Source organism: Desmodus rotundus, chromosome 9 (genome assembly GCF_022682495.2).
Source record: "Desmodus rotundus isolate HL8 chromosome 9, HLdesRot8A.1, whole genome shotgun sequence".
Classification (NCBI taxonomy): Eukaryota; Metazoa; Chordata; class Mammalia; order Chiroptera; family Phyllostomidae; genus Desmodus; species Desmodus rotundus.
In genome coordinates, this window is record NC_071395.1 from 49,423,099 (window position 1) to 49,450,248 (window position 27,150).

Below are 27,150 nucleotides of genomic sequence, written 5' to 3' on the forward strand. Positions count from 1 at the left end.
ATGGCGAATTGAGACACAACAGGTAAACAAAGGTCCAGGTGGTGCCTTCACACAGCATCTCATCCTCACCTGCCCAGCCCAGCCCAGGCGCTGAAGAACCTGAGGGGTTTCTGGTGATGGCACAACCAGGCTTCCACAGTGGGCAAGCACTGGGACTTTAATACATAGCACAACACTCAAAACAATGGGAAGAAGGGCAGGCAGAAATGCAGTCTGAAACATTCCACAGTCCAAGAACGCTTGGTGGGTTGTCTGGAAAGTACATTTGTGTGTTTCTCCAGAATACTCAGTAGTAAGGCCGTCTAGGGTTGTTCTGCAGGAGGCAAAAAGATAAAAGGAGAGCAGGTTAATGCTGAGGACAGATGGCAGTTCCTTCCATCCAGAACCTTCTAGGGATAGATGAGCTCACATCCTTCAGATGGGAGGACAGGCTTGGGGGAGGAAGAAGGGGCTCAAATGCAGGTGGGGTGATTGTGGATGTTGCTGTTAAGACCTGGCCTAGCTGGACTGGGGAATGAGGGACACTTCTGTTACTAGCACTGTCACCCCACTACAGTGTAGAGCTAGTGGCCAAGTCAGAGCAATGTAGGGGATAGGGATGCACGCACCAGGGGGTTGGGCCGGAAGCGGTAGGCCAACATCATCCTCTTGCGGAAGGCTTCATACTCGTCATCCTCCTTAGAAAGCTCTGCCGGCCGGTCAATGCCAAAGCCAGCGCCATCCACTGTAGTTGTGCCCCTACAAAGGATGATGGGGGGATGTGGGCAGGGAAGCAGGCTGGTCCTGACAGATGTTGGGCCTGAGCTGGGGCAGAGAGGCCTAGCCCACCTGCCTGCCTAGGCTCAGGAGCAGCAGCAGCTCAAAGTGGGGCTAAGGAGCCCATGCAGGCTCTGCTGGGCTAGGGATCATCTATGTGGGACACGCCCAGCACTGTGGGAGGAGGGAAGAGCCTAAGCTGGGCCAGCCATCAGAGTTCACAGCTAGGCCTGACTCTGGCCCAGGAACAGGACCAGACCTGGGCCCTGGACCCCTGCCTCTGGGAACACCCAACCCCACCCTGCATGAAGGGCCACACTCACTTGTTGACTGGGTTCTTGATGCCCTGGCCCTCTGAGCCTAGCCCTTCACCCTCCTTCCAGCCCATCTTCATCAGCATCTGGTAGCCAATGTTCTCCACCGTCAGCTTGAACTCCTTGTACTCAGAGTAGTCAGGCTCACGGCCCTCCTGCAGGGCCAGACAGTTGTCATCCCCCAGGACCCAAAACATACCCCCAATGGCCTCACTGGCCACTGGCTGGGACCATCTGCCCCAACCTCAAACCAAGCTCCTCTTCCTCAGTGTTCCCATGATCAAACTTAGTGCTCCTTAGCAACCAAGACAAAAAGGGCCTCCTCTACCATGGGTAAAATTAATGGTTCACCTGCAGGGAAAAGTCCAGGTTCCAAGGGTGACTTGTTACACAAAGTGTGAAAAAGCAGCCGTGGTCAACTAGACTATGAGGCTTTCTGCCCATCAGTTGTCTCTCTCTCTCTGCACAGGAGGAATGTTGAGCTCTTGTTCTAAGGAGCCCAGTCTGTCGGGGCTTGTACCTGAGAAACGCTTTGCCCATACACTGCACTTAATTGGCTCCACTGGAAGCAGTATTTCCCAAAGCCCCGGGAAACGTTTCTAAAGCGGCAGCTGAGCTATTTGCGAATTCCCCAAACGAACGACGTCTGCCATGAACAGATGCCTCCTATGGAAGAGGGCCTGATTCTCCTGTGTGTGTGGAGGCTGCCTGCTAGACAGGCCAACAGCAGGGTTGATACCTGCGAACTCCCCATTCACCTTTAGGGCCTTGAAGGTCTCCATAAACTTCTCCAGCTCATCTGGTGGCAGGAAATCTCCGATGAAGTGCTTGCCCCGGCCCATTTTCGTCAGCTGCTCAGCCCATTCTGCCCAGAGAGGTAGCAAAGGTAAAAGAAGGAAGGGGGGGAGTGGCTGCAGTAGAAGGAGGCAGGTGGTGGAGACCCTGACCTGAACCCTGCTCCCTCAGGGCAGCCCTGCACCATTCCTTTTACTACTGAGGAAACTGAGGCACAGAGAGGCCAAGTCTTGAGCCCAAGGCCTCGTAGGCCAAGAGATGAGTGGGGATTCCTATGCCATCCAGTTCCACCCCCAGACCTGTCCCCAGCCCGATGCCCTAGCGCACCCCGAGTCTTGTCCATCTCCATGCGCCGCAGTTGGTGCTCCCAGGTACCCAGCTCGCTATCCACCTCCTCATCGCTGTCGTAGCCGTGCTGGTGCTGCTGCAGCGCCTTTTCCCACAGCAGCTGCATGTCCTGCATTGCACGCTTGTGCTGCATGATCATGTCGTACATCTGCTGCATCTGTGGGTGTCACACGCTGTGAGCAGGGCCTGTACCACATGTGCATGGCAGGGGCCCTAGCCTCCTCTGTGCCCGTCAGGGCTCCCTCCCTGAGGCAGGCCTGTGAGCAGGGCCTAGAGCAAGTGCTCAACAAGGCACTGAGTCCTGTGCTAAGACCTGACCTGATTCTGCAAGGCCCCACGATGGGCAGAGGCCCCGCTCTGCCTGGGCCAAAGTTGGGCACTGTCATCATGGACTGAATGAGGGAGACTTGGGTTCCTGACCCCTGGGAAACTTAAGGGTAATGTGACAGAGCTGCTGGTCTCGAGGAGATGGCCAGGGTAAGGGATCCTCAAGAACTGACAGGCCAGTGCCTCTAGTTCCCCAAGGAAGCAGCAAAGAGGTCAAACTGACCCTCACCCCAACACTGCCCAATACCAGCTGAGTGGCCCTTACATTAATCAGGGCACCCAGTGCTAGCCAAGCTTGTCCTGGACTGGATGCTGGAGGGAACTGGATGGATAATTTAAGACTATCAAGTGCAGAAAGCTCACAGACACTATGTGGAGTAGCTATGGAGCACCAGCCATAAGGGATGACAGGCCAGCGTGAGGAAGCCTGAGCTCTGGGCCCACTTGCAGTCTGGGGAGGGCCGTTGGGGGCTGGCATGCTGTTGATGGGGAACCTGCCAGCCCAGGAGCCTCTCCACTTACCATCTAACCACTGCATCACAGGTGTGTGTGTGGAGGGACAATGTGCCACCAGTAGCTGTGGAGCCTGCCTCACACTCTGGCCTTACCTCCTGCTGTTCCTTCAGCTGCTTCTTCTGGGCGTCCGACAGCTCTGTGACGCCCACTAGGCCCACAGGCTTCCCCTTCTCATAGCCTAGTCCCTTGAGGTCCTGAACTGGAAACAAAACATAAGCCAGTCAGTGATGGACATGTGGGCCTGGCCCTGCTCCTGTGTGCAGTGCGGAACCCACTTGTTGAAAACACCTAAAGTGCCCTGGCTGGTGTGGCTCAGTGTATTGAGTGCCGGCCTGTGAACCAAAGGGTCACCGGTTCGATTTCTAGTCAGGGCACATGCCTGGGTTGCAGGCCAGGTCCCCAGTAGGGTGTGCACAAGAGGCAACCACACAGTGATGTTTCTCTCCCTCTCTTCCTTCCTTCCTTTCCTCTCTAAAAGATAAATAAAATATATATATATAAAAAAAAACACCTGAGGCACCTGGAGCATACAGCAGGGCCCTCACGTCAGTTCGGTTAGTCTGCTGTGTCATGTGAGGCCCACAGGAGTCGCGCTTGCACCGGCATGTGTGCCCAGTTTCATTCCCACATGCTGTCTTCAGGCAGGTCCTACACTGCCATGTTGCAGACACAAACACCAAAACTCAGAGGTCAGGGGCCTCAGTCAAGGGTAACATGGTTGGGTCTCTGCAGAGCCAGAGACGTGAGAGCAGAGATGAGCGTGTGTGCATGCACACTCACACACACTGGCTCTTGGAAGTAAGCCCTGTGGTGGGCAGACACCCAGCAAAGACATACACAGGATCAGAGTCTGGTATAAGACTCAGTTGTGTGGCTCTGTTAGCTCCTTCTGGGGAGGCAGCCAACCATCCTCACAGTAACTGACATTTAATTTGGCATCAGCTTCGGAGCTCTACTGGAGCTCCAGCAGCACTGATCCATGTGAAGATGCTGTGATGGCCCATCTGGGTGGTGGGAACAACTAGCCCTCAGGCAGTGGCTTCTGGGGGAAAAGCCAAGCAGAGGGGGTGGAGTGACTCCACAAGGAAGGTGAAGAGAACTTGGTCCTCCGGCTCCCCATGGCTGGGGCTTTGCCAGCAAAAACCAAGTGCAGGTGCTCTGTGACCCCAGGAATGTACCCCAATCCCTTCTGGAAGGCCTGTGGGGGCTCTGAACTATGTGGGGGCCTCGTGGAGAGGGCTTTCTATGACAAGAATGAATGTAAATACTTTTGAGCGTAAGTAAGACCATGGGGTCTACCTATATACCATCCACAAGAAGTTCACTTCAGATACAAAGACACAAAGAGGTTGAAAGTGAAAGGATGGGGGAAAAAATTCCACGTAAATAGTAATCAAGAGATAGCTGGGAAGGCTATTCTAGTATCAGAAAAATAGACTTTAATTCAAATAAGTTTACACTATATGGACTCAATGGTGAAAGACTGAAAGCTAAGATCAGGAACAGGTAAGTATCCCCACTTTTGCCACTTCTGTTCAACATAGCACTGCAAGCCCTAGCCAGTGCAAGTAGGCAAGAAAAAGAAATAAGAGTCATTGAAATTAGAAAGGAAGAAGTAAAACTATCACTATTTGCAGATGACATAATCTTATATTTAGAAATCCCTAAATAATCTACAAAAAGACTGTTAGAGATGATAAATGAATTCAGCAAAATTGAAGAATATACAATCAATACACAAAAATCAGTTGTATTTCTAAACACTAGCAATACATAATCCAAAAATGAAATTTAAAAAAATTCCACTTACAATAGCATCAAAAAGGAAAAAGCACTTAACAACACATTTAAACAAGGAGGTGTAAGGCTTATATAACGAAAACTACAACATGTCAGAACAAATTAAAGAGGATCCAAGTAAATGAAGAGACATCCTTTATATTTACATCTTGGAAGACTTAAATATTGCTAACATGTCAATGCTACCCAAAGTGATCCACAGATTCAATGCAATCCCTATCAAAACCCCAACAGTGTTTTTCTGCCTATCTGAGAATCCGTAAGAAATTTCAAGGGACCCCAAATAGCCAAAGTTTGAAAAAGACGAACAAAATTGGAAGACTAACACTCCCGATTTCAAAACTTAATACAAAGGTATAGTGATCAAAACAGCATGGTACTGGCATAAAGACAGTCACACAAACCAGTGTAACAGAATAGGGCCCAGAAAGAAACCTTCACAGAAAGGTCAACTGATTTTTGACAAAAGTGTCAAGACCATTTGAGGGGGAAGGAACAGTCTGTTCAACAAACGGTGCTGGGACAACTAGATGCCCACATGCAAAAGAATAAAGCTGAACCCTTACCTTATATCATATATGAAAATTAATTTAAAATGGCCCAGATACCTAAATTTAAGAGCCAAAACTATAAACTCTTAGAAGAAAATAGGGGCAAAACTTCATGACCTTGGATTTGGCTATGGTTTCTTAAATATGACGCCAAAATCATAGGCAACAAATGAAAAAATAAATTTAACTTCATTAACATTAAAAATTTTGTGCATCAAAGGACACTATTAAAAGGGTGAAAAGTCAACCCATAGAATAAGAGAAAATAGTTGCAAATAATATATCTAAATGGGGGTTAATATCCAGAATACACAAAGAACTCCTACAACTCAATGGTAAAATGACAAACAACCCAATTAAAAAATGGGAAGAGAACTAAAATAGACATTTCTCCAAACAAGCTATGCAAATGACCAATGAGCACACGGAAAGATGCTTGACACTATTAGTCACTAGGAAAAGGCAAATCAAAATTACAATGTGATCCCACTTTATACCTACAAGGATGACTATAATACAGGGAGGATGTGGAGAAACTGGAACTCATTCACTGCTGGAGGGAACGTAAAACAAGGCACCTGCTGTAGAGAACAGTTTGGTAGTTCCTTGAAAAGTTAAATGTAGAATCACAAATGACCCAGCAATTCCGCTCCTAGGTATACACACAGGAGAACTGAAATCAGGGACCCAAACAGTACTCGTCCACACATGAACTAGCTGCAATTGCCAAAAGGTGGAAACAATACAAGTGTCCGACAGGTGAAGGATAAAGTGGTCCACACACACACTGGAATACTACTCAGTCAGAGAAGGGAATAAAGTCCTGATACCTGCTATAACACAGACAAACCCTGAAAACATGATGCCAGACTTCCTGACAAAGCCTACCTGACAGAGGCGAGGGGGTAGTGTCCGTGTCCCTCTGCACCAGCTCAGCAGGTGGGAGTTCCACCTTGTCCTCCTCAGGCCCCCATCGGCTCTTTCGCTTCCTCTTCACAGTGGCTATGGTGGCTGGCTTTCCTTGGGCAGCTGGAGCTGGGGTGACAGCAGGTGAGGGGGCAGATGAAGCAGGGCACATGGCAGTGGGGGGCACAGACCCTGACGGGGTCTCAGGAGGGGGTCTGTGCTGCAGGCAGAGGTCAAGCCCCATTTGGGTGCCTGTGGGGCCTGTCCTTGCTTTCCGGAACTCCTCCAGCTTCTGGCGGTAGTACTTGTACCCCTGGCTGCTGGGTTCATATAGAAAGCTGCAAAGGAAAAGTGGGGTGGGGGGACACACTGTCAGCTGGGGCAGGAGCAGCATGGGCCTTGTGCAGGCACCCCCAGGTCAGCCAGGGTCACTTCAAAGTCACCACCATGATCTCCTGCTCTGCCAAGCCTCAGTGGTGGTTGGCTGTAGTTACCCAAATTTGGGGAACAACGTGACATGCCAGAGCCTGTCACAATGCTGAGGGCCATACCAAGCCCCAGCCTCATCTTTATTGGGCACCTGTCACACTGTCATTGATCCCTGCTTCCAAGGAAAAGGGGAAGCTCCTCAGACCTGCCTCAGGCTCTGCAAAGCTCTTCCCCTGCTGTCCTAGAGGAGCACCAGTGCTTCTACAACAAGAAATCCTGAGGTGCAAGAGACACCTGGTGCCAGAAAAGGCAGGATTTGCCCCTAAATGCACAGCTCAGAATATCCGTGTTTTTCTGATGCATCCATGTGAGGTGTCAAGAGCAAAAAGAGCCAAAACAGACAATGAACATCAGAACAAATGGGGACCTGGACTCCATCCCAAGAGCAAAAGTTCCTGCCTTGCTGGAAGCTGTGGGTCCTCCCACACCAAGCTAGGAATAGGTGGCACTAGGCTCAGAGACGGCAGAGGCTGCAGCTCCCTCTGCAGCTGCCTGGCATCTCTCAGAGTATGCATGTCCTGAGTCCACAGTCCCATCTCTGGGGTCCACACCAGAGGGAAGAGTCACAGCCCAGCTTCACGTAACAAAACCTCTGTATATCACAGCTTACATGGCCTTCGACAAGAAGGGGCTAGACCTTCTGTTGAATGCACGAACCTGAAGGGGTGTCATGGCACAGTGCTGTGTGCAAAAGCAACATGCAGGCTCAAGGTATACGAGAAGGCAACCAAGTCAATGTTTCTCTCTCATATCAATGTTTCTCTCTGTTCTCTCCCTTCCTCCCTCTCTAAAAGCAATGAAAAAGTGTGCATGGATGAGGATTAAAAAAAAAAAATCACAACACAACAACAAAGAAATTCCAGAGACTGTTTCTATTTATCTACATAGACAGTCAGAAGTGGGGTGTAAGGACCCCCAGTTCCACTAATACTGGTGCCTAGAGTAGGACAGAGGGACAACGAGATGGCAGCATCTTGTTTGTACTTCTGGGTCAGGGTACAAGCATGCACACCCTTTAGAAAACCCGGTAAGGGACATTTGTAAAAATTAAAGGAAACAAAGATCAATAAAATTGTTAAGCCTCTAGCCAGGCTAAGAAAAAAAAGAGGACACGAATTACTAATAACAGAAATGAAAGAGGGGACATCACTACAGATCCTATAGACATTAAAAGGATAACAAAGAACTACTATGAACAACTCTATGCCCACAAATTCAATAACTCATGTGAAATGAACCAATTCTTTGCAGGACCATCTGTCAAAGCTCACACAAGAAACAGGTAAGCTGAAAAGGCCTGTCTATTAAAGAAGTTGAATCAGTAAGTAATAACCTTCTAAATCAGAAAGGACCATGCCCAAGAGTTCTCTGGTGAATTCTACCAAACAGTTAAAAAATAAATTATACCAGTTCTCTATAATCCCTTTCAGAAGATAGAAGCAGAGAGAATACTTCCTAACTCATTCAATTATCTAATACCAAAACTAGACAAAGACATTACAGGAAAATACAGACTAACATCTTTCATGAACATAGGTGCCAAATCCTCAACAAAATATTAGCCAAACGGAACCAATGGGCCCTGGCCAGATAGTGCAGTTGGTTAGAGTACCATCTCGATATGTCAAGGTTGTGGGATTGATCTCTGATCAGGGCACATACAATAATCAACCACTGAATGCACAACTAAGTAGAAAAAAAACTGACATCTCTCTCTCTCTCTCTCTCCCTTCCTCTCTCTAAAACCATTTTTTTTTTTAAAGTGTCCTGGCCACGTTGCTCGGTTGGAGCATTGTCTCGTGCACCAAAAGGTGGTGGGTTCAATTCCCAGTCAGGGCACATATCTAGGTTGCTGGTTTGATTCCTGACTGGGGCGTGTACAGAAGGCAACTGATCAATGACTCTCTCTCTCCAATCAATACAAACATATCCTCTGGTGAGGATTTAAAACAAAAGCAACCAACGAATGTATCAATAAGTGAATCAACAAATTGATGTTTCTCTTTCTTTTCTATCTCTAAAATCAATAAATAAAATTAAAAAATATATTATTAAACCGAATCTACCACCCTGGCTGGTGTAGCTCAGTGGATTGAGTGCAGGCCTGCAAACCAAAGGGTCACCGGTTTGATTCCCAGTCAGGGAACATGCCTAGGTTGTGGGCCTGGTCCCCAGTTGGGGATACATGAGAGCAACCACACATTGATGTTTCTCTCCCTCTCTTTCTCCTTCCCTTCCCCTCTCTCTGAAAATAAATTAAAAAAAAAAACAAAAACAAAACAAAAAACCCCCGAATCTACCAATTTATAAAAAGAATTATACACCACAACCAAGTGGGACTTATGCCAGGCATATATAGCTGGTTCAACATTTGAAAATCAAGTAATATAAAAATAAAAACCACATGATCATATCAATAGCTGCAGAAAAAGATTTGATAAAATTCAACACCCATTCATGATAAAAACTCTCAATAAACTAGAAATAGAGGCAAACTTCCTCAACTTGATAAAGCACATCTACAAAAACACCACAGCTACTATCACACTTAATGGTGAGAAACTTGGAAAGTCTCCTACTAAGAACAGGAACAAGGCAAGAATATCCCACTTCACCAATGCCTTTCCCATATTGTACTGGAACTCCTAGAAATGCAAAAGATGAGAAAGGAAATAGGTATTTTAATTGAGAAGGAAGAAATAAAATTGTCTTTGTTTCCAAATGACATGATAGTCTACATAGAAAAATACACAAAAGAAGAGACACACACATGCGTGTGCACACACACACAAACTCCTGGAACGGATAAATTATTATATAGCAAGGTCGCAGGGCACAAGATTTATACATAGAAGTCAATCACTTTCCTATGAGTAAATGGTATCTGAAGTTAAAATCACAATACCATTTATATTAGCATTAAAAATATTAACTACTTAGGTATAAGTCTAACAAATATGTACAAAATCTGTAAGAATAAAACTACAAAACTCTGATGAAAGACTTCAAAGAACTAAATAAATGGAGAGATATTCTATGTTCATGGATAGGAAGACTCCATATTTTTGAGATGTCATACCTTCCCAACTGGATTTCTAGATTTAATGAAATTCCAATCAAAATCCCAGCAAGTTATTTTGTAGTTAATGACAAAGTGATTCTAAAGTTTATATGTAGAGAAAAACGACCCGGAACAGCCAACATAATACTGAAAACAAAGTTGGAAGACTGGCACTACCTGACTTCAAGGCCGACTGTGAAGCTACAGTAACCAAGGCAGTGTGGTACTGATGAAGGAACAGACAAACTGATCACTAGAACAAAATAATGACCCAGAAACAGGCCCACATAAACACGGTCAACTGACCTTTCCCAAAGGAGCAAAGGCAAAACAATGGAGCAAAGACAATCTTTTCAACAAATTGTGCTAAAATTGGACACTGTCATAAAAAAAAAAAAGAATCTAGACACAGACCTTACATCATTCACACGAAAATTAATTAGAAATGGATCACAGACCTAGATGTAAAACGCAAAACTATAAAACTCCTAGAATATAGGAGAAAACCTAGATGACCTTGGGTATGGCAATGACTTCAGATACAATACCAAAGGCACAATCCAAGAAAAAGAAACTGATAAAAGCTAGACTTCATTAAAATTAAAACTTCTCTATGAAAGACGACGTCAAAAGAATTACAACACCAGCCACACTGGGAGAAAATATTTGCAAGACACATTTGATAAAGGAGTGTGAAATACAGACACTCTCAGAACTCAACAGTAAGAAAACAAACAACTCAATTTAAAAATGGACCTATGACCTTAACCTATATATACCTCACCAAAGATTTACAGATGGCAAATAAGCACATGAAAAGATGCTCCACAACAAAAAACAAACAAAAAACAGTAAGAAAGATGCTCCACATCCTATGTAATCAGGGAAATGTAAATTAAAACGTGATCCCCCTGCACACCTATTGAAATGGCCAAAAGCGAGAACACGGACATCAAATGCCGGTGAGGATGTGGAGCACCAGGAGCTCTCACTCACTGCTGGGGGAACACACACGGCACAGCCACTGTGGAAGACAGTTTGGCGGGTTCCTACAAAACTAAAAGTACCATACTATCCAACAAGCACACTCCTTGGTATTTACCCTAAAAAGATCTTAGGGTAAATCACAAAAACCTGTCCATGGATGTTTATAGTAGCCTTCTTCATAACTGTGAAAACTTGGAAGTAAGCAAGGTGTCCTACGGTAGGTGAATAAATAAACAATAGTACATCCAGATAATGGAATATTATTCGGTGCTAAAAAGAAATGAGTTATGGCTCAGTTGGTTGGAGTGTTGTCCCGCGCACCAAAAGGTGATGAGTTCAAATCCTGGTCAGGGCGCATGCCTAGGTTGCACGTCTGATCCCTGCTTGGAGCACACGTGGGAGGAAACCTATTGATGTTTCTCTCTCACATCCATTTTCCTTTCTCTCTCCCTTCTCCCCTCCCTAAACTCTAAAATCAAGAGACATATCCTCAGATGAAGATTAAAAAAAAAAAGAGCTATGAAGCCATGAAAAGACATGAAAGAAACTTAAATGCATGTAAGTGAAAGAAGCCAATCTGAAAAGGCTACATACTATATGATTCCAATCATACGACATTCTGGAAAAGGCAACGCTACCAAATCAGTAAAAAGGTCAGTGACTGTCACGGGTTAGGGAAGGAGGACGGAAGAACAGTTGGAACAGGGGATTTTAGATCACTCCTCTGATAGGAGTAATCCTCCCTCCCTCCCCTTGAACCAAGTTAACACTTTGGTGTCTTTCCTTCCTTTTTTTTCCCAGTGCAAATTTATTTGAACAGAGCTGTGGTTCTAATTTCTGTACCCTGATTTTTAAATAACTTTTTAACCCAACAATGTAAGGCTTTCTCATTAGAATGCAGTGGAATGTGGTGGCACAGGCACTTTCACTGACCTGCCTGCTCGCCTCAGTTTCTTCACCTGTGAGAGGACAGCACACTAGGCTGCTGTAGAGGACGTGGCTCACACAGGTGGTGTGGCAGAGATGCAGTTCTAATAAGTCCGCTGGGGCTGGACATTCATCGTGTCACTAATTTCTCATGACTATGGATGATGCTCTATCTAACATTATTTCTGGGGACAGCATCTCAAGAAGTGGAATGACTAGTCAAAGGAATGGGTGAACGGTTACTAGATTGTTTTCCAAAACGCACAGCCACTGGCGTGTGCCTGGCCCATGTGGGGCATCAGGAAGGCAGGGAAGAGCTAGAGCAGCAGTACACAAGGTGGCCATGTGATATGGGGGAAGAGAGAAGCTGCCTCACATCTGTCCCCACATGAAGATTAGACAGACCCTGTGGTGTGAACTTGCACGCCCTAAGCAGATCTGGACACCCAATCATCCCCTATTCATTCCTCCCCACTGCATGAAGTGCCCGCTGTGGTCCTTCAGCACCTCCCCTTCAGCCACTTCTCTGCAGCGCACTCCAGGGTCCATCCTCACCCCAGGCACTCTCCATCCACACAGCTATCCCCAACAAGCTGGGCATATGCCAGCAATGCCCCCATGAGAGGGTGACAGCCACACAAAGGGCCTGGGGGAACCTGCACTGACTGTTTCTTGACCCCGGGGAAAAAGGCTGGGCCTAAGCTGCTGAGCTCTGGACCCTTTGACCAGGGACAGCCACCTGGACTCAAGGACTTGGACGGAATTCCATAGCCTCACCCGCTTTGCCTGAGATAGATTTTCACAGTCAGGTCCACTTATGAGTGACAGTAAACTAAGTTTCCTGCCAAGGCAGCTCAGTTGATTAGAGCACCATCCCAGACAGGCCAAGGCTGTGGATTCGATTTCAAGTCAGGGCATATACAAATATTAACTAATGAATGCATAAATAAGTGGAACAAGAAATCAATGTCTCCCCCCCCCCCCGCTAAAATCATTAAAAAAAAAAAACAAACCTAAGTATCCTATTTAAATAGACTTACTTCGGTAAATTTTTAAAAAAGGTACAGTGGCTTAAAGTAGACTCTTAAGCAGACACTAGTTTGAGTGGTGCAGAGTGGCTGCTGGTATCACATCCTGGAGATCCTAGGTCGCCTGAGCTCCTGACCCATGTATCCCATGCCCTCCACAAGGGACACCTGAGCCCCTCAGCAGTCCTCCCCAACCCCCCCTCTTCCTCAACCCTCAATCTTCCATGATTGGTCACCATGCACGACTGTGGCCAGTGACCCTAGAAGCACAGTTGACCCCATCACCCCACTAGGCAGACCTTTCAAAGGCTCTCAATAAACACCTGAGCCCTCTGCAACCTGGCCCTGCCGAGCTCCACAGCTTGTATGCACCGCACACCAGTGCTCACCCTGCATCCTAGCCACACTGGCACAGTGCCCGCCATCTCAGCAGCTTTACTCCTGTGTGGCGGTCTTTCTGGACACCCTCCGCTGTTCTGTGTCTAGCTCCTGTTGGCTTACATGTAGGAGACGCACTGGCTGCCTGCCCAGCATCCACTCCCACTTCCTTCTTCCTGAGTCCCTCATGGTGTCTAGAGCATCTCAATCAACCAGCCCCGGGGGCTGCTGCTCCTGTACTTTTTGTTACAGTCACCATCACATCTCCTCACTGATTGAGTGGGGACTTGTGTTACTTGTGGCCAGAAGTGTCCTCACTGGCGCATCACCCCATGCTAGGTTCAGCGTCCACCTCACAAGCCTCTGCCAGTATGCCCTGAAGCAGCAACTGCCCTCCATCCTCCTCTGGCAAAAAAATAGGTGCTAAACCCCACTGATGAACAAGTGAGTGTGTGAACAGACCAAGCCTGAAGGGCTGGGGTGTGACTTCATGGCTGGGGACAGCGGGCGGGCCAGGCTGTTTTTCCGATCCCCTCTGTGGAACCTACACAAAGGCTAGGAGTTCCCACTCCTCAGAGCCTGAAGTACCACATTCCTGCTTTCTTGCCATTCCCTCTTTGTAAAGATGAGACCCTAAAAACACACACATTGAGCAACACAGTTCTTTTGAGGTTCTGCTGGAGGGCCTGGCTCACCCAGCCTGGGGCTACTGTCTCTATTACAAAGGGAGCTGGGAAAGTGCTAGAGACTTTCTCAATGAGGCACCTAGAAAAATACAAGGCCCCAAGGCCACCTCACACCCACTTCAGGGCAACGATGTGCATTTGGGGAGTGCCTGCGGGTGGCAAGGCTGGGCTCTGGGGTCAGAAACTCCTAAACCTGAGTCCCAGCCCTGCCAGCTTCTTGCCAGGGTACCCTAGCCTATCTCAGGACCACACCAAACTCTCAGCAGGGGGCAGAGGAGGTCTGTGACCAGGGTGAGGGGTCACCTCCCTACTGGGTCCCCCCTTACCTGAATGCCTGGTTCTCACGATTGTTCTGGAGAGCGATGGTTTCCACCTCGGGACCCCCATCTGCTATAAACCTGGCCAACTTTTCCGCAAGGTTCTTGACTTCTTCATCCTCTGGGGGTGAAACTTTAAGCAGGCTGTCAGTACTGAGCTCAACTCACCACACCCAACAGCCTAATTTCTGCTAAGAACCCCATGGGCAACAAGAGGGGTTTATTTTAGGAACAATGCAAAGAAAAACAGGCAAATGGGAATCAGATTACTGAACTGACACCAAACAGCAGAGTTAACACTACAACCTATTTCAAGCCCCCGCCCCCCTGCCCCTTCCCACCCATAGATTTTGGACACACGTTGGGATATGGAAGCAGAATGTGAGAGAAGGTCTGCGTCAAGGCCGGAGGGAACATGGGAGCTCCCACCTTGGTCTTCCTGAGGGGTGCTGCCCAGCCAGGTCACACGGGGAGATGAGCCTGGCCCTCCTCCTGGGGAGGTCAGGGCAAAGGGCCACAGAAGACACGATGGACTGCCCTCTGGAGCCCATGTCAGGCTTAAACATCAATCCCTACCACCCACCAGCACTTGGCTTTGATTTTCATTACAGCTGGAAACCATCCAGGCTCTTCCCCATCCCAACTCTCATTCTACCAGGATCTCACCAGCTGATTGTTTCTGTCCCCCAGGCTCCTTAGCCCCTTACCCAAGTGTCAGGCACTACATTTCTCTCTAGAGTTGGTAGGTGCTCATTAACAGTTGTTAAAATGATCATGAACCAACAGGCTAGCAAATCTTCCCTCTGTCCTCTTTGCATGTACAGGGCTGAGCTCCTGAACATGACCCTGACCTTGGCCCTTAGGGCCCCTCCCCCTGACTCCTCAGAGCACTGGTGGGGAGGGTAGCATCAGCCCCGGCTTAACCCTGGCTGCCAGGAAAGGCACAGACCTAGGATGTCAGTGCTACCCCATGCCACAGCACCCTCTAGGAACACTGATTCCACAAGAGGTGCAATTGTCCACACACCTCCCCAGAACCTCTCATCCCCCACCCCCTCCACCCACTTACCTTTCTGAGAGGCTGTCTGCAACTTCTGCGCTTCCTTTTTTATCTCAGCCACCTTCTTTCTGTAGTAGAGGAATTCCCTGCTATTCTTATCATGCAAAAACCTGAAGAGGAGTTTTGTAAAACAGAGAAAGGAAGATGAGCAATGAAAATGGGTGGATTTGTGCAGCTTCTGAAGACATGTTATGCAAAAGCAAGTTGACAAGCAAAGACTCCTTGACAGGGCCCAAAAGTACTGGAGCCTCTTGCAACCTTTGGTGTGAGTTAGAAAGTGCTTGGAACAGCATCTGGCCCACGCAAGCAAGCACCCAGCCCTGGTCCCAGCCTAGGTACCACGAGAGTTTTACAAGAACGTCTGCATGTACTACTGTGTGGCAAGAGCATTAAGTAACAGTGGTCTTCCCCCTCCCAGAAGTACTTACGAAAATGCCGGGTTATCCTTGTAGTTCTCCATAGCTACTTTTTCTAACTCGGGGCCTCCTTCTGCCACAAAGCGGGCCAATTTCTCTATCACTTTCCGAGTCTCGACTCCCTCTGGGGGTGAAACTTTAAGGAGGCTGTCAGTACTGGGGTTCAACTCACACACCCCACAGTCAACAGGCACACTCTCTCTACGGACCACAAGGACAGAGGGGTAGGGGGAGAAGAGGGTGAAATGCAGGAGGTTGTCAGGCGTCCCGGGTCCATGCACAAAGCACCATGACGAGAGGGGAGTTGGTCTAAACAGTCTTCACGAGACACACTGGGCGGGAGAGAAGTGTGTGAGCCTCCCAGAGGCCGAGCTGATCCACAGGCTGGAAGGGAGATGTCGGAAAACATAGCCAGCCTCCCCCTTTTTTTGGGAATGCTTAAATCTTCTTTATTTACCAGTATTCAGTATAACAAATTGGTTCCCTTCCATCCTTCAAAGATGACAAATTCTCTTAAAATATCATTACAAACTCTGATTTACAAACACATCAGATGGGTTTCAATCCACTGCAATTAATGTCATCATAGAGGCTCAAGTGCCCCCTCTGTGGCTGGTGAAGCCTCTTCAAGGTGGCTCCTGAGGCCTTTGGACATGACCCGAGGCATCTTGCTGGCCTCCTTGCTATCTGCTGGACCAGGATGCTCCAGGTCACCTCATACCCTTCCTGCCCAGACCTAGAGCCAGCCATTCTCCAGGAAGTCCTGGTTTTTGTGAGAAAGTGTTTCCAGACCACCATCTGGGTGCTAGGGATGCTCACTGCAACAAGCTTACTCATTACCTTGGGGCTTTCTCAGTGAACAGAACTACAAACACACATTTTTGTATTTGTATTAACCTCCCCTTTGAGCCACGTGGAACTTGATTTTGTCTTTTTTGCTGACCTGTTTCTGAGGACATCTGTCAGCCATGATAGAGTCATGCCCCTTTTATAAGAACTCCCAGGAGAAAGTTCTCCCTGTCAGTCAGTGCCTAGGACTATTTGCTCCTCTTGGCAGTGGGGCTAGACACTGAGCCTATACCAATCTTATTCCCCTTGTTGCTTATTCCCCCCAGGGTGCCAGGACACGGGGGAGACAGGGGAGACACGTGACCTCTCCCTTCTCCTGCGTGCCTGACAATGACCTTGACCTGGTTGCCACTTAGAAGCACAGGTGCTCTCCTGAGGCCTCATCAATAGCAGGCCTTAATAGGCCTCAAGGGCCTTGAGACACCCACTGCCCCTTGTAAAGTGGCGGTTCACAGCAGAGTACAGTTGGAGCTGCCAGGGCTCCTGAAGAAACACCACCCCCTCCCTGGCCTATTCTAATGCTCCAGAGTTTAAGACTGGCCACTCATCTGTCCAGATGCATGGCCTGAAGCTGGCATCCTCTTCCAGAGTAAGCGGTTTAGAGGCTGTCATGGAAGACCATATGGTCGCTTCAGTCTGTATTCACAGTCAGGGTGACATGACCATGTCAGCAGGCCTGGGCAGAAGTGGCCTAAGGCTCCACATGGCTCAGGTGGCACTGAGGCCTCGTTTTGAAAGTAGACAGGGCTAGAAGCATTAGGAGTGCCACCACTGTCACCCTCTGGCCTCCTATACCTCAGGGCCTGGACTGGCTCACCCAAGACCAGTAACTGTCTTTCCCTGGGCAGGAGAGCGAATTCTCCAACGTGCAGGCTTGTACCTCTGGCCCAAACTGGTAGGGACAGGTAACCACATTAAGAAATGGGTAGTAATTGAGTAACAATAAAAATTTAAAAAAAGAAAGGTAATTGAATAACAATAAAAATTAAAAAAGAAAGAAAGAAATGAACTTCTGGGCCTCAGAAGGCTCAGAGGGCACACACCCAGGCTGGGGAGCCATGGGAGGTCCTCCTCTTATGTTGGGAGGAGGATGCAAGTGAACACTCACCAAGGATGCCCCTGTCCTGGCTGGGGACCAGCCCCAGGGAGGATGCTGGGTCCTACAGTTCCCAGGATGAAGCCCACACTTCAGCCCCTCCCCATACCCTTCTTTCACCTTCCCATACCCCATCCCAGAGGGCCTCACCTGACTGGACTCCCAAGCACCCCAAACTCCTGGCCATGCTTTCCCTGCTGACCAGGGATTGCCCACAGAGCTAGAAGTCGGTGGTGAAGGCCAGCAGCTCCTGCACCTTACCTTTGATCTCCAGCCACTGCTCGTAGTCTTCCTCCTCGTCTTCATCGGGAGACTGAAAGACACTGGGGCGACTGGCCAGGGGCAGCTGCTTGGCGTGCACATAGTTCTTCACCTGACTCAGTGGGCTGCTGATGAGGGGAGGCCTCTTCCCGGGGCGAGGGAGTACTCGAGGTGGGGCGCTGGGCACACTGGGTGGGGCATCTTTGGAGGAAAGGAAGGAGACCTATGATCCAGCTCTGTAGTGTAACTTTCCCTGTCTCCCCACCTGAGTGGTGTTGGGGACTGGGACCTCAGCTTCTAGCACAGAGCCTGACAGGCGGTGGGCGCTCAGAGAAAACACCACCCCCTTTTTATAGATGAGGACACTGAGGTTCAGAGAGGCATGACTTTTTGGTTATCCAGCACAGAGCTCTGCAAGCAGCAGCTCTGGTCAGAGGCGTCCCTAACACCTACACTGACAGCCTAGCCTTTAGCTCTTCCAGATAAGACCTAAATCCCACACTCAGCTTACAACCATTCCCTTTGGTTGCCACTAGTAAGCTGGAACAAGGCTTTTCAAACACAGCTCATGACCCATGACGCTGTGATGAAAGACAGCCTCTTCTCCCTTTCTGTGGGTGAATTTGGCCTTAAGTTTTTTAAGCTGTTCCCCAGGAAACCTGATAAAGGTTGAAGGTCAGCTCTTTCACCATTAACTTTCTTACAGTAAAAATGAGCTCTGATGGTAAACTGCACAGCCCCAGTTATGCATGTGCTTCCTGGGGGCAGTTATTCTCAATCTGGCATCTCATGGACTCCTATGGGCCAGGCAGCTCCCCATCTATGAAAGGGGGCCCCCTTTGCTCACACTTGAGCTGCCACTCTGACCACAGCCTTGGTCCCACAGCCCTGCACCTGCTTAGTCCCGGCCTCCTTGCCCCTGGACTAAAACCTGGGTTGTCCTGCTCTCCAGGGTAAGCACCTTGAGCGCAGGGTCTGCACTCTCCCCCTGGGGGTTTAGTTGGGAATGAGTGGAATGAGGCACTCAATGAACTCTGGGGATGATAGGAACAAGTCTGAAGTTGGACCTGCCACTTCTGGGAAGTGAGGGATCCCAGGGGGTGAGAGTGGGCAGCCTGAATTGGAGCCTGAGTAGGAGGAGACAGGATGGGAAAACAGCACTCACCTGTGCTAGTCTGTGCCTTCTGCAACTTCAGAAACTGCTGCAAGAAGCTGCCGTCATTGGCAAATTTGTTGGAAATGGAAGAGTTGTGTGCATTTGCAATTCTAGACCCAAGACAGAAGACAGAGAGGGTGAATCTCGAGTGGAGGGGCTGGGGCATGCCTTGACCATCTCAGATCCACACCCACCCAAGTTCTTACCTGGTAGAACCCAAACCAGCCCCCAGAGATGTCTGGGAACTGCTGAGTGCATAGAGCAACCCTCAGAGTAATGAGGTGGGAATGATCTTGTTGTTGCAGTCAAAGCAATGCTACATATATCATGTCGACTCTACCAAATATTGACCTGCCCCATCTAACTGGCCTCCACGACTCAGAATCACCGGCTCTCTTCTAGCACAGCCCTTCTCTGACCTGTTGTAAACTACTTATCTGGGCTGTTACTGGCTCCCACGTCTGTCCTCCCAGCTAGACTTTAGAATTCTCCAAAACGGCACGTGTATGTATCTGTACCGTGTGTGAATGCAGCTCTGGACCTGGACTGGCCAGCACTTCTCTGGGGATTAAACACACACACACACACACACACAGAGGAAAACACCCAGAGCAATCTCTTGGTGGGAGAATTACGTATTTTTATTGTTATTTTTTTTCTCTCTCTTTGTAAATAGTGTGTTTTACTCAAAACTTTTTTAAAAACTGTTTTTAACGAATCAGCACAAAAGCAAACCCAGGAGCCCGAAGGTTTAATTCAAATTCATTTCTCCCTATCATAAAAGTAATACTCATTATAAGCAAATGAGAATGTAGAAAAATAGAAATAGAGAAAGCAGAGAGAAAAACCCAAGTCTTCCTACCTTGCAATAGCCCTGTTAACACATTAGAGTACTTCTTTGATTTGCCCCCTAAGTTAGAAATAGGAGGAAATAAAGTTGTGATCACAGAATGTGTCCTACTTCTATCTTCTTTTTAATTAATTAACTTCTTTTTAGACAGAGGGGAAGGGGAGAGGGAGAGAAACATCAATGTTTGGTTGCCTCTCAAGCACCCCCCACTAGGGACCTGGCCCACAAGCCAGGCATGTGCCCTGACTGGGAATTGAACCGGTGACCCTCGGGTTCGGAGGCCCATGCTCTATCCACTGAACTAAACCAGCCAGGGCTATTTTCTATTATAATACACCACCTTGCCCCAACTCAAAAATTCCTCATGCACACTGCTTCTCAAAACGGAGTAACAGTCTATCAGGTGGAAACACTCAATAGTTACCAAAAACTCAGCCCACGGGCCTAGCCTTTTTCCTTTAAAATTAACTTTTACTAGAAATCTGTTCTAATGAACTAAAAATGGAAACAACATAAGTAATCAACAAGGGGCACTGGTTAAATAAATTCTGGGACACCCACAGATAGATGGAGGAGCCCTGAAGAGCTGAAATTTTAGAGATAAAGCAATCAAGTACAACATTAAATGAAAAACAAAAAGGCATGATGTTAACAATATTTACAGTATGGTTGTATTTATGTCAAAATATAACTGACTAAAATTTGTTAGAAAAACCTAGCAAAATGCAACCAGTACTTGTCTTTGGGTGGACAGGCTCATGACTAATTTTGGTTTCTCCGCATTTTCTTCTCCTCTATTACCCTGATTTTCTACCATGACTATGTCATCTTGAAAATTTTAAAAAGGCGTTGAAAGTTATTTCATATGAAAGAGAAGATTTTGCTGATAATCAGCCTTGGTGTTAAACAAGCAGGGCCTTCTGGCGACCCTGGCCAAGTCCTCACACTGTGTACCTCCCTCAGGAGGGACAGGAAGATAGTAGGAACAATGAAAGAAAATATTTCAGAGCAGTAGTGAGCCAGCAAATGAATACCAACCACTTGGAAACCACCTGAAACAAACAGTATGAGTATTACACAGACGTTAAAAAGGCTGGCTCTTGGAAGCAATCCTACAAGACCTTTCCCATTTTGGAACAAGTCCTTTCATAAACCCCAGGAATGAGAACCCTTCCACTGACAGATTGCTCAACAACCAGTCCCCACGGTCCTGGGTGCCCTGGAGGTGCCAGGCCCTGGGCTCTGACAAGAATAAGGTCTAAATCCTACCCTTAAGGAGAAGCCCCAGACTCTTAGAAAAGGTCGGAACTGGGACAGAACTTTGTGGAGGGCAAACAGGATCCACACTTCGGACTGCATAGGAAGGGGTTGCCTTTCTGACTGTCAATCTCCAGCCTGAAATTCTTGGATTTTGTGACCCTGATCACACCACCCCTGCTCAAAACCCTTGGGTGCCCACAGAGTTCCTCAGGACAGGCAGGGGGTAAACACTGCCTGAGCTACCTCCTGCCTGGCTCTTGAATAGCCCCTTTGGCATAACAGCTTGGGCAGCCTGACGAACAAGGGACTCTCTCCTCCTCCTGCCTCTGGTGAGCAGGTCTTTCTCTGCTTCCTCAATGGACTGGCTCTGTCTGGACTATTAGAATGCAGTCCGTTCTGCATCCCTACAGTGGGAACACAATGCCTCATGTTACCTACTAACAGCAAAGGGGGTTGAACTGGTATCCCCTTTCCTAGTAGACTGTGAGCCCCATAAGGGCAGAGATGGGAGTCTGAGTTTCTACTCTGTGCTATGCCCCTGATGCCTGGCCCACAGGTTGTCAGAGGTAAATAACTCCTGAGTGAAAGAGTTGGCAGGCCAGTCTCTGGGCTCCCACACATTAGGCTGTGTCTCTCCTTGCACCATTAGGCTGTGATCAGTTGCAGATATACCATGACTGCTCTTATAAGCAAAACCCTCTGCCTGTGATCCTCTAAGACCCCAATCCAGCCTCAGAGGGCACTTACTCGCCAGGATGCGGGGGCTGAGGGCTGGCCACCTGATTCTGCTTGGCTTTCTGCTCCATTCTGGCTTCAATTTCCCGTTTCTTCTGAGCAATGAGCTCTTCCTGGTGAAGGATGTTCATGTTCATTTTTCCAGACTTAGGAGGAGCAACCCCAAACCACCGGTTAGCCTTTCCTGGGGACAGAAAAGAAGCATATGAGAAATCACCTTTGCTTCACAAACATGTCCAGCAGCTGCTACATTCAAATCGACATTCATACATTCATTCATTCATTTATTCAGCAAACATTTACCAAGCTATGCACCAGGTGCTGTGCTAGGTGCTAAACAAGAGAGACAGGGCCTCTGCCCATGTGGAACTCACATTTGGCTGGGGATGGAAAAAGACTTGTAAAGAAGTAGCTGCAAAATCATGGTAAGAGCTCTATGCTAGAAACCAAAAGAGGGTGAGGAAGAATAACAGAAGAGCACCTATAACTAGGGCAGCCAGAAAATAACTATTAGAAGAGGGAGTGGTTAAACTGAAACCATCAAGAACCAGTCTCCCAAAAAGCCACCTAAGGAATAAGTTGAGCAGAGAAAGGAGCAGATGCAAAAACCAAAGGCTGGATTAACCTGGTGCATCCAAGAACCAGTGAGGGTCCAGTGTAGCCTCAGTGAATGGTTCCAGGAATGAAGGTACAAGAAAGGGAATCTGGGTTTTACTTAAGGTCCTGGGGAAGGACCAGGGAGTATTAAGCTTACAATACCCAATAGGTATTTTTATTTTTAAGATCATTCTGGCTACTGATTAGAGAGAGTGTGCAGGCAGCTAAGAGACCAATAAGGAGACTCTCTGGCTGCAAGCAAAAGATGATGGTGACTTCAGACACGGCAGTAGCTGTAGAGATGGAGAGGACACCTTGAAGTCTCCCCATGGGACTCAGAATAAAACCCAAATTTTGAAAGTTGATCTTCAAAGCCCTGCCAGAGATGGCCTTCCTCCCCAACCCTGACATTTTTCAAAATGGCAAGCCCTCCCCACCCCAAGCCCTTTGCACTTGTCATTCTCCTCTGCGTGGAAAGCTCTGTCTCGAAGGCCTCGTTCTTACCTCAAATGTCTTCTGCTCAAAAAGGCCTTCCTTTATCACCCAATATCAACAGACTCCAGCCCTACATTCTCATATCATAACTCTCTAAATATTTCCTATTGGTGCACTGTCTGGCATCCCAGTAGAAGGCAGGGTTCTGTTTTGGTTACTACTGCATCCCCAGCCCCCAGCACAGTGTTTGCTGATTAGGTGAATACATCCAATCTGGGGTGGCTAGGGCTGGAAGAGAGGGAAAGGTAAGGCTTGTGGTCAAGTGGAGGCTCGAAAGATCCAGGAATGTCTGAGAGCAATTCGGAAAAGCAGCTTTTCCAGAAAGCAACACACAGACCAGAGGGCAGTTGCTATGAAAAGAGGGGCTCAGGAGAACCCAAAGTTGCTGGTGTTTCGGGGAGCGGTTTTTTTTCTAAAAGTGGATGCAGGGCAGACCTTGTGTCCGGCCTTACGGAAGCCAGACGCCCTCAGCAAACCAGGCCGGGGGTGGGGGGCAGCAACTGGGTCTGGGAGCTCGTACACTGGGGAGGTGCAGAACCTGCCGCTTCCGGTCACCCAGAGGCTGAGGCGAGGGGCCGGCAGGTTGCGGCAGGCTCGGCCGGAAGGCAAAAAAGCGACGCATAGTCTGGAAGACCCAGACCGACGCTGGAAGGGAGGCGGGGGCTATTACCTGCAACATCCCGATTGTCCATCTTGAGACTCATCCAATCCCACAATGCTCCGGCGCCACCTGAGGAGGCAACTTATAGTGCGCCTGGCCTAACGGGAGATGTAGTCCGCATTGGCCATCCATGCCCTGCCACTGCAGGGACACATGGAGCCTTCCTCTCAGGAACACAAACCTCAGCCAATTGGTAATGTCTGCTCTCAGTCCCGCGGACCAAAAGACGTCGTCTTTGTTCAAACCCTTCGGGAGTGGCAGCCACTCCAAATACAAACTACATGTTCCAGGATGCTTCGCACAGCAGCTATCGCGAGAGACTCAAGGAGTGCTGGCTCCGCCCCGTGCGCCTGCTTCCGCCTCCCTCTGGCGACGGCTTGTTGTTGTGGAGGCCAAAATGGCGGCTCAGGCGGCGGCAGCGGCCCAAGCGGCCGCAGCCCAGGCGGCGCAGGCGGAGGCGGCCGAGTCATGGTACCTGGCACTTCTGGGCTTCGCCGAGCACTTCCGCACGTCTAGCCCGCCCAAGATCCGCCTGTGTGTCCACTGCCTGCAGGCTGTGTTCCCCTTCAAGCCGCCGCAGCGCATCGAGGCCCGCACGCACCTGCAGCTAGGCTCCGTGCTTTACCACCACACTAAGAACAGCGAACAGGCGCGCAGCCACCTGGAGAAAGCGGTGAGCGCGGGCCGGGCCACGAGGGAGGAGCGCGGGCTCCTTGTGGGACCGGAGCTGACGGGCCGCGACCGGGGCGGCCCAGGGCCGCCTGGGCCGCTCCTTGGGTGCGACTTCCGCATGAGCGGCAGGACCCCAAAGCCGCCAGCATCTAGGGGACCCCCAGGGCCTCGCCCCGTACGTTATTTAACGTCTCTGGTGACAGGCAGGATCCAGGACCCCGCTCTTCTGAGGAGAAACAGGATTCCCAGGTCCTTCTGGTTTTCAGAGGCTGACCTGTTGGCGCCTGTGGAGACGTCCCCAGTTCGCCAGTGGGTCCTGCAGCTTCCAGTTTCCCAGGGCTCAGCCCCGGAAGCATCGGCCTGAGCGCCCCCTCCTCAAGATAATGGAGGGTCGAGGTGACAGTCCAGGCATCCGTTGGGAATCTGAAGTTTGGTCTCTCAGTAGGACAGCATTCCCTCCCTAGACCCGGAAGTCTGATAAATGTCTGGAGGGTATTGTGTCCCCATCAGTGATGGGGAGTCAGGTGGGGGGCAGAGGCCCAGAGCCTGGAGTGAGGCAGTCATTTGACGTCCTATAAGGAGGTGGAACAGTGTGTGGGGGGGACGGGGGTCTGGTCCCCAGGACCTCAGTGGTGGATATTGGGGGAGGGGAGCTCCCAGCTCTTGCTTTCTGTGTATTCACCCGGTGGGTGGCTTCTTTTTCTCCCACCACCCACTAGTCCATCCCCTTCCGAGGGCAGGCCTCACCGACACCCCCATTCACCCCCCTCCATTTTTACTTGTGAGATCTTGGTGCTTCAAAGAATCTGGCCGTGGAGCTTTTCATCTCACAGCGACACTGAACTCCTGTCACACCGTGCCTTCGTTTGCCATCTACTCTTGTATTCTGATTAAAGGAGTGACTTACTGAATCGACTTAGATTTGTAAAATGTATTGATCTGAGGTAAATCAGAACCCACCGGTGGCTGGTAACAAGTTGCCTTTGGGAAGATAGCAGATCTTTGTTTTGCATACTGTAAAGAGTTGGAAGGGGACTTTACTCCTTGCTTGATTAACTTTCTTGTTTCAGCAGTGAGACTGTAAGGACCCAGAGAGGTAAAGTGATTTGGCCAAAGCCACACAGCAAGCTACTAACAAAACTGGGCTCAAATGCAGGCTTAAGATTCCAGGTTCCATGTCAAGACACTGTTATTATTGGTTTTGTGCCGTTGTATTTTTTCAGTCTTTCAGCACATGTTTCTTCAGCTTACACCAGGTGCCAAGCTCTCTTTTGGATGCTGGGGATCAGCAATAACTGAAACAGTCCTTATCCACATAAACTTATGTTTTAGTGACGGAGACAAATAATATGTAGTGAGAGGTTAGGTAGCGATAGAAGAACCATGGAAAACATGGACCAGGGAGAAAGGATAGAGTTGATGGGGAGCTGGAGCTATTTTTGGTAGAGGTAGCTCTATTTGAGCAAAGCCTTAAATGTGGTGGAGGAAGTGAGCCGGGAGATCCCTTGGGTTGTCAGGTGATTCCCAAGGAGTGCCCAGGCTGTCACTGGCCCATGACTAGTTTGTGTCAGGGTCTGTCCTGGGCAGTGATGAGGCTGAGATCAAATGAAGCACCAGGCTTCCTTAGGTATGGGGTGGCTGGGGGCTGTGACTTCTAGGGCCTGGGGCTCAATGGCCCTGTTCCCTTGATAAACCCTGCTACCTCCCTTCCCTTGTCTCAGAAGCTATTGTTTCTGGCAGTGGTTCATAGTGGTTCATAGTCACTGTGTGTATGGTTGCATTGGTTGCATTTTTGTCATTCAGTACTGTTGAAGGGAAGCAGTCATGCCTCAGATTGCTTCTTTGTAGCCACTTGGCTTTTGGACCCATACTTTTAAACTCTTATCCTTATGAAGTGGCTTTCTTCAATTTTACAGAACCCTGAATCTTGGGGGTCTTCCACAGAGCCATAAGGTCCCCTCCATAGCTCACACAGATGTTATTTATACCTGGAAATCCTTTTCTTTCTGTCATTTGCATCCCCCCCAGCTGGGGATGTGTTCACATTTCAACTGAAGTACAGTTATCCATGCTGTTTTCCTTCCGAAAGTGTTTGTGATGTGCGTTGCAATTCATGCTTTATTTTTAGAGAGAGGGGGAAGGGAAGGAGAAAGAGAAGGAGAGAAACACTGATGTGTGGTTACCTCTCACGCACCCCAAACTGGGGACCTGGCCCATAACCCAGGCACGTGCCCTGACTGGGAATCCAACCGACGACCATTTGGTTCACAGGCCCTTGCTCAATCCACTGAGCTACACCAGCCAGGGTCTCAGTCATACTTTCTTTAACCTTCTTCGTTACCAGCAGTGTGTTTGTCCCAAATCAGGAAGCTACCAACTTTTAGTCTTTCCTTTCCCAGACTTACTTGATAAAGAATCATAACATACTCTCTTTTTAGAAGTTGTTTGCTGGTTTCTAGTCCTAAAGAGCAAATGGTCAAAGAGGTTCCAATTTCTTTTCAGGGAGTGAACCCAGAGTAACAAAAACAAAACAAAACAAACAAACAAAAAAGTTTTTAAAGAGGTAAATAATTCTCAACTATTTTGTGACAATTTTCTCCTTCATCATTCCCCCTGCTGTTCTTTCCTGAACTAACTTCTCTAACTTTAAAGTGCTATAGCTAAAACTTTTAATTGGCCTCTAAAGTCAGGGACTACATTCAGTCCCTGTTATTTTCATCATCTTTTGCTTGCTCTCTGAGAGATCCTGACCTCCTTGGGAATCTCGTATTTTTAAATATAAAGTTAGATTATTTACTTTTCTACCTGCTTAATGTCAGAAATGCTTCCTCAACTGTATTTGTAAGCTTTATAGAA

At 48.5% G+C, this 27,150-nt stretch overlaps 2 protein-coding genes across 5 annotated transcripts in view; one reads left to right on the top strand and one right to left on the bottom strand.

The window, feature by feature from the left end:
- Positions 1 to 114: 114 nt before the first annotated feature.
- SUGP1 (SURP and G-patch domain containing 1) lies at positions 115 to 23,788 on the bottom strand. Its single transcript, XM_024560869.4, has 14 exons — positions 23,632 to 23,788; positions 21,882 to 22,053; positions 19,034 to 19,134; positions 17,869 to 18,069; positions 15,675 to 15,798; positions 15,256 to 15,356; positions 14,196 to 14,319; positions 6,296 to 6,651; positions 3,149 to 3,255; positions 2,193 to 2,370; positions 1,829 to 1,935; positions 1,080 to 1,225; positions 609 to 738; positions 115 to 313 (listed from the first exon to the last, which is right to left on the bottom strand). The coding sequence occupies exons 1-14, from the start codon at positions 23,663 to 23,665 to the stop codon at positions 287 to 289; spliced, it is 1,908 nt and encodes a 635-aa protein (XP_024416637.2). The 5' UTR covers positions 23,666 to 23,788; the 3' UTR covers positions 115 to 286.
- A 206-nt stretch (positions 23,789 to 23,994) lies between these two features.
- MAU2 (MAU2 sister chromatid cohesion factor) overlaps positions 23,995 to 27,150 on the top strand; it is a 28,083-nt gene continuing 24,927 nt past the window's right edge. For 3 of the 4 annotated variants that reach the window (XM_024560715.4, XM_024560716.4, XM_045195660.3), the window contains exon 1: positions 23,995 to 24,295. In XM_024560715.4, coding sequence (XP_024416483.2) covers positions 24,020 to 24,295 — 276 coding nt within the window. In that variant the 5' untranslated portion in view covers positions 23,995 to 24,019. The remainder of the gene's footprint in view (positions 24,296 to 27,150) is intronic. The other variant, XM_053910690.1, reaches the window with a different exon arrangement.

Coding starts and splice junctions, on each gene's coding strand:
- SUGP1 (XM_024560869.4), bottom strand. CDS start 23,665: ATGAGTCTCAAGATGGACAATCGGGATGTTGCAG. Junction 15,799..17,868: donor GCAGTGGCTGGAGATCAAAG/GTAAGGTGCAGG, acceptor GCCTCCTTAAAG/TTTCACCCCCAGAGGGAGTC. Junction 6,652..14,195: donor CGTGAGAACCAGGCATTCAG/GTAAGGGGGGAC, acceptor TTTCCTTTGCAG/CTTTCTATATGAACCCAGCA.